Raw genomic sequence first — 6,000 nt, forward strand, 5'->3', positions numbered from 1 at the left:
AATAAAACTCAATTTATATATATTTTTGGATGTGTAATCTATGTTACCTTCAGTAACTGTTTGTTTTTTAAATCTGAAAAATGCCTTCAAAGTGTAATAGCCCAGAGTTTCAAATAGTGCAGCAGGATATGTAATGCATATTTTAACATGTTTTCTTTAAATTTGTCACACAGACTTGTTGTGCATGATTATGTAAAAGTCCGTATTTTTAAAGCCAGTAGTATAAGTGTGTGATGTACTTGGTTGGGCTAAAAAATTCAGAAGTCTAATTTATCTTGAGATATGCTCAGTCAAGTAGTTTTTCACAGCAGTTAGCTAACACTTCAAGCTCTAACAGTGCCCCTGAGCCATAAAAGAAATTTGCATGTAAGAAATGTTTTGAATCTATTAAAATCTCAGCTCAGAGCTAAAGAGTTTCTCTTATGTCTTTGTTGACTAACATGAAGTGAGATCTTACAAAAAGCTAGGCTATGATCGACAGATGCCAAATCTTAGGGTTTGATGTGATTATATATTTCTTTCATGCACGGTGGTTTAATCTGGGACTGGAGTTTCAGAAAGACAGCAATCAATGGGTCTGTGCAAGAGTACACAAAATATATTACTCCTGGCAGTCGTCAAGGCAGAATTATTCAAAAAATAATCTGAAATGCATTTGATCATACACTAGAAGTTTTAATAATTTATATTATACCTTATTAGCAAAGTCTTGTGTTTACTTTGTGACTGCCAAAACAAGATGAAAGGCTGCCTCCATGGAAATACAAGATGCTTAGCTCAAAGTCTCTGTCTTTGCATTTCAGTTTGGTTATTTCCCTTCCTCCCTTCATTTTGATTAATAGTATACAGTATTAAAGAGTAAGAGTACCTTTTCCTTCATTGTGGTCGTATTGAGTGAGAGCAATGCTTAACAGGTCTACCAAGGAGTTTCTGGCCTATCAAGACTGAAACTAGTATAAACACATATTTTTGAAACTTCTTTACCTTAGGGCTTCCTCCAAGCATTTTTTTTGTTAAGAGACTTTGAATTTAGTTCTAAATTCCACTGAAATGAATCATTATGGTAATGATGATTTGCAGCTGCAAAAGTGTGATTTCTGAGCTCAGCTTAAGGAACTGTTGCATTCTGACTAGTGATTTTATGTGGTAAATACCGTTGCTATATCAGTTCGAAACATTACAAAAATTACTTAAACATTTCCTTGGAAAGCTAATGCGCTGTGAATATTGTATCTAGAGACAGAGATACAAACAAGGATTGTTCAGAATTAATTTTTCTATTAAGTGAGAGCATGGACCAGTGTAAATGCTAGTTCAAAAAATGAGATCTTTACCTCCACCGAGATTTTTTTACACCAAAGGTGCAAAGAATTATATATACAGTGTTTTTCACTAACACAGCTGTTTATGTGATACTTGTGTGCCTGGTAGAACTGCTTATATTCTTGACAGGCCCTTCACTGTTGTCCTGTGTGGCAAGGGCCACTCAGCCCTTACTCAGGAGGGAGAGGGTGCAGTGACACGGTCCCTTTAGCAGAGGAGCTCCTCTTCACACTGGGGGATTTGTGCCATCTCCCACTGAGCTGCACAACAGACTCTGGGGAAGAGGCATCCACCTGCAGGTGTCCCTGAGTGATTATCCTGGGTTTAAAAGCTCTGTATGAATTTCAGGACGGGGACAAAAAGACTGTTATTTTCTACCAGAGCCTTTCAGTCACAGGGAGCCAGATGTACCTTTTTTTTTTTTTTTTTTTTTTTTTTTTTTTTTTTTTTTTTTTTTTTTAACAAATGCATATTCTGTGATGATAATGAGGGAAATTTTCATGGAAGCCTATGGTAGTACACATGCGTCAGGCAGAATTTTGGGCCAAACTAGAGAACAGTGCTTAGAAAACATGGATCAGATTAATACACTCTTTACTTCCTTTGAAAGGGAATATTTGGCAGGATCACCTGAAGAGGTGTACATGATCAGACAGAAACACAGCATGTTTAAGTGGTAAGCTGTGATGTGGGTCATTAAGAAAAGGGTCACTTCAGTTTGCAAATTGAGATATTTTTGTTTTTCTACCAAAAGAAAACAAAATATGGGTTTAGTGTATCAGTATGATCATCTCATTTATTGGAAATATGATGAAATAAGGAAAAATCAGATTTCACAGCTGTATAGGCTGACTTAGATGAAGTGCTACGGGGACAACTCACCAGCAGTATTCACCACCACTGGAACTTTGTAAACCTTGCTAAAATCTCTTATGCCATTCTGTCCTACTAGCAGTATACAGCACTACCTAATGCATATGCAGTGCATGTTGCAGTAGAGGTGTAAGAAAACAGAATGGTAAAAATAAAAAAAGCAGTATAGGCTATGCATGATCAAAATTATGCCAGAGAGATGAGACTCTTTGGTTTTGTGTTGGAAAACAGAAAAACTGTATAACATAAATTAAATGCCAGTGAAACCACTACTGTAAACTATGTTACGGAAACATGCCTGAATGCATGAAACACTGATGTGCTTAACTGTTAGTGAAGAGGAAAACTTAAAAGAAGTCTCTCAAAACATTTTACAACTTGTAATTTGTGTTTGGGACGTTTTTCTGGCTATCCCTAGTCTTCTTGAGACATGTAGATAGGAACTGAAGCTGAGCATGAAGACGAGCACTGAGGAGAAGGTCCAATGTAATTCATGAGGTACTGGCCCCTTTTCTGTGTTTGCCAAGGGATAGCATCTAGTCTTTTATGACTAAATAACCATGACTTTTGTCATGCAGCGTAGAAATATTTAATTAGGAGTCAATAGACAGCCAAATTTTAAGTCATGAATCAGTGAAAAATTAGGTATCAGAAGAAATAAGACTTTAGTTGTACTGATATTTTTACAGCCTTATCCATTCCTTTAAATCACTTTAGCCTTAGTGTTAATGTACCAACAATACATGTAAAAACAGGTCATTACCATAAATTAGGCATCTTATATTAGTAGAGATTTGTGAGACCTGCAAAGAAAAGAAAGGTTTTATAAATGTCTAGAAAGAATAAATTTCAAAATAATTTTGACTCATTTGTAAAAAATCCTTAATCCTGTACATTTTCCAGTTTAATCTTCAGGCAAACGTTAATCCGCTTTGATTTGGGAGGACAAAATAGCTGTGGCCAAGTACTAAAATTTCAGATGCCTTAGAAATTGATAGTAATTAGTAACTTAACAATAGTTTTTGATTAAGTTAACATGTTCTGCACAATATAGACTGAAGTTCTGGAGTGGTGCTGTTACTGTGCCCCACACTGTGGAGAACTGGACCCCAGTGTGCCTACCTGTTTCCTTTCCTCTGTTTACCCAGTTGATGCTTTTCTAGGTGCAGCATGTGTGAGAAGTCATCCTCATTTCATAGTTCACTTGATCAGTAACCCTTTGCCTGTGTGAATTGGGATCTAAGTCAGCAATAATTCAGCTCTTAGAATAGCACTTACTCTGGGCTGTCATTTGCCCCTTTGATGCTTACTTACCTAACAAGTAGTAATCATTATTTTCCTTCTACAATTACTATAATGGAGCTGACTGCTGAAATGGAAAACAGGAGGCAGTTACAGAAGGTTTTAATTGCGCTGTCACACTTTCATGGGCAGGCACCTTTCTTGGAACTTTGATATTTCTTTGAGTTTGCCCAGAAATATGTTTGGTAAAAGCAGAGTGGGCATCTGGTCTGTATTTTCATGTGACCCTGCTTCAGCTTCTTGGAAATACAGGATTATCCAGATAGGTACTTTCTGGGTCCCTGATTTGTTTTATACAAAATGTAAAAGGGAAAAAAATGAAATGGTTTAATCAAAAACCTTTTTTAACTGGAAAATTTCAAACCAATTAAAATTCAGCTGAACTCAATTCCTGAGAGATTATTCAAATAGAGGGATGAAAACAGAAATGATCAACAGATATATTGAATCTTATGGTGCAGCATCGTTACCCCTTTGTTTAATTACACCTTTACCACTTACATCTCTTGCAAATGTCATCAGAGTTTCACTGGATGTTTTTCCTTTTGAGTATCTACAATGCTGAACTGAACAAGGGTGTGAGAAAAAAGAGCATTTTATTCTTTTCACTTGGATTTTGTGCTGAAATAGTGATGCAACATCTGTAACTTGTGCTGCAGTTAAAAGACATCATATTCTTGGGGATCTTGGTGCTTGCAGTCAGGTTGGGAATGGTAATGGCAGGCACAGCAGGGAACTGGGATTCAATATGCTGAATGAGAAGGTGAGTGTTTTAGCACAGCTGCCTCCTGAGGGTCAGGGGAAAGGAAAAGCCCTTTGGGAGGATTTTCAAGCACCACTGAGCTGGCACACCAGGAGTCGATGATTGACTTTAGAAGATCCCTGCTGTGCAAAGGATTGAGTGTTGTGGTCCCCTTTTATCACTGGTTAGACATTTCTTTTGGAGAAGCCAGAAATCGGAAAATAGTGAGATGGCAGCAAAACAAATAAAAAATAACCATCAAACAGCTGTCTCTGATGACAGTGAGGTTTCTGGAGATTTGTTTCTGTTGCTAACAGCTGCATTGATTTGGCAGTTAATTTCATTAGAAATACTGATTTTGTATGGCATTTATAAGATTCCTGAGCAAAAAACCAATGACCTGATGATGATACAGTGCAGGTTGAATTGTTTTTCTTGAAAGGGACATTAATTTGAACCTCAGTATAAAGAGGAGATTGTACTTGGTATGTACAGAAAGACATACAGTTTCAGTCCTAATGTGTGCATTTCTTCCCAGGAGTTCAGACGTTCACCACAGAATGGCACAAGCTGGAAAGCACAGCCTTCTGCTGAGATCCCAGTGAAAACACGGCTCAGCTCCTGGATGGCTTTGCAGCTCCCATGGCAACAAGAGGGAGGTGGACTGAAGATCCTGTCTGTCAGCCTGGCTCTACTGGCAGTTCTTGTTATGTTTTACTATGGAGGAATGAAAACAGAACTGTGAACTGAATGGGGCTTTTATAAAAACAATGAAACTGCTGTTCAGAATCTTCAAAGGAAACACTTTTACCAACAATTTTTTTTTTTAGGAAAAAAAAAAGCTAATATGAATTGGGCAATAATTTGTACTCACTCTTTGCCTTTCCTGTCATTCAAAGGAGAGAACGTTAATAAGCTGTGGGAAGACCTATCTTGCCAAAAACTGAGATCCTTGGTTGATAGAAGAGTTTGTTGCATCTTCCCTTTTCTTTTCTTGCTTTTTGAAATGATGCAATGTTTGCATTACATACTCTTTTCATAATTGCTATATCAGGTAAAATTGCATTAAGTTTATAACGAATCTTTCCATTGAGTGATATTGGTTATCTTTTATGGATAGGATATTTAAAGCTTTCCTAAAGATTTTGTTTGATGCAGTGTGATCATTTGGTATCTGTCTTTTCACATTAGAATGAACACTGCAAGGTCATTAAAGTTTGTTATTTGTTGCTATTTATTTTGCTGTCAAGTCTGAAAGAATTTTTGCCTGCCATCTTGCATCTCTCAACTTCACAATGAGTTATTAGGCTTGGTTGATACAAGTAGAATTATTTTTTACATAGAAGTAGTTATAAAGGTGTTGGGGTTTTATAATTGAATGGGAAGATGTCGTTCTGGTGATAGAGTTCTGTTAAAAGTTGCATTTAATACAGTCTGTGGATTTTATACAATGCTTAGAGAACTACCTGGAAATCTCTTAGCTGTGCGTTGGCTCAATAAAACAATTATTACTCTGTTAGTGGGGAGGTTGCGTTTTACAGAATGAAAATTTCTAATTCCTTTCTTCAAGCCATTTTTGTCATGACAGGATCTCCACACATCCTGAGAGTGCACTGGTCAGTCAGGGACTGGACTGTGTGCCCAGTTCTTCCAGCACCTGACCGCATCATATTGTTGGTTTGTTCAATGCCTTGTCACCTTTCTGAGTCTGCATCCAAACTTCCACTTGTAGAGTGCTTAAAATCATTACACAGGCACTG

General features: G+C 37.1%; 1 protein-coding gene across 2 annotated transcripts in view; it reads left to right on the forward strand.

Annotated features, from left to right (window-relative positions):
• CDKAL1 (CDK5 regulatory subunit associated protein 1 like 1) overlaps positions 1-5,759 on the forward strand; it is a 383,001-nt gene extending 377,242 nt beyond the window's left edge. For both annotated transcript variants that reach the window (XM_066189285.1, XM_066189298.1), the window contains one exon: positions 4,779-5,759. In XM_066189285.1, the coding sequence (XP_066045382.1) occupies positions 4,779-4,985 (207 nt within the window). In that variant the 3' untranslated portion in view covers positions 4,986-5,759. The remainder of the gene's footprint in view (positions 1-4,778) is intronic.
• Positions 5,760-6,000: the final 241 nt, after the last annotated feature.

This window comes from Chamaea fasciata, unplaced genomic scaffold, assembly GCF_029207755.1.
Source record: "Chamaea fasciata isolate MVZ Bird 193981 ecotype frontalis unplaced genomic scaffold, bChaFas1.0.hap1 SCAF_1, whole genome shotgun sequence".
Taxonomy (NCBI): Eukaryota; Metazoa; Chordata; class Aves; order Passeriformes; family Sylviidae; genus Chamaea; species Chamaea fasciata.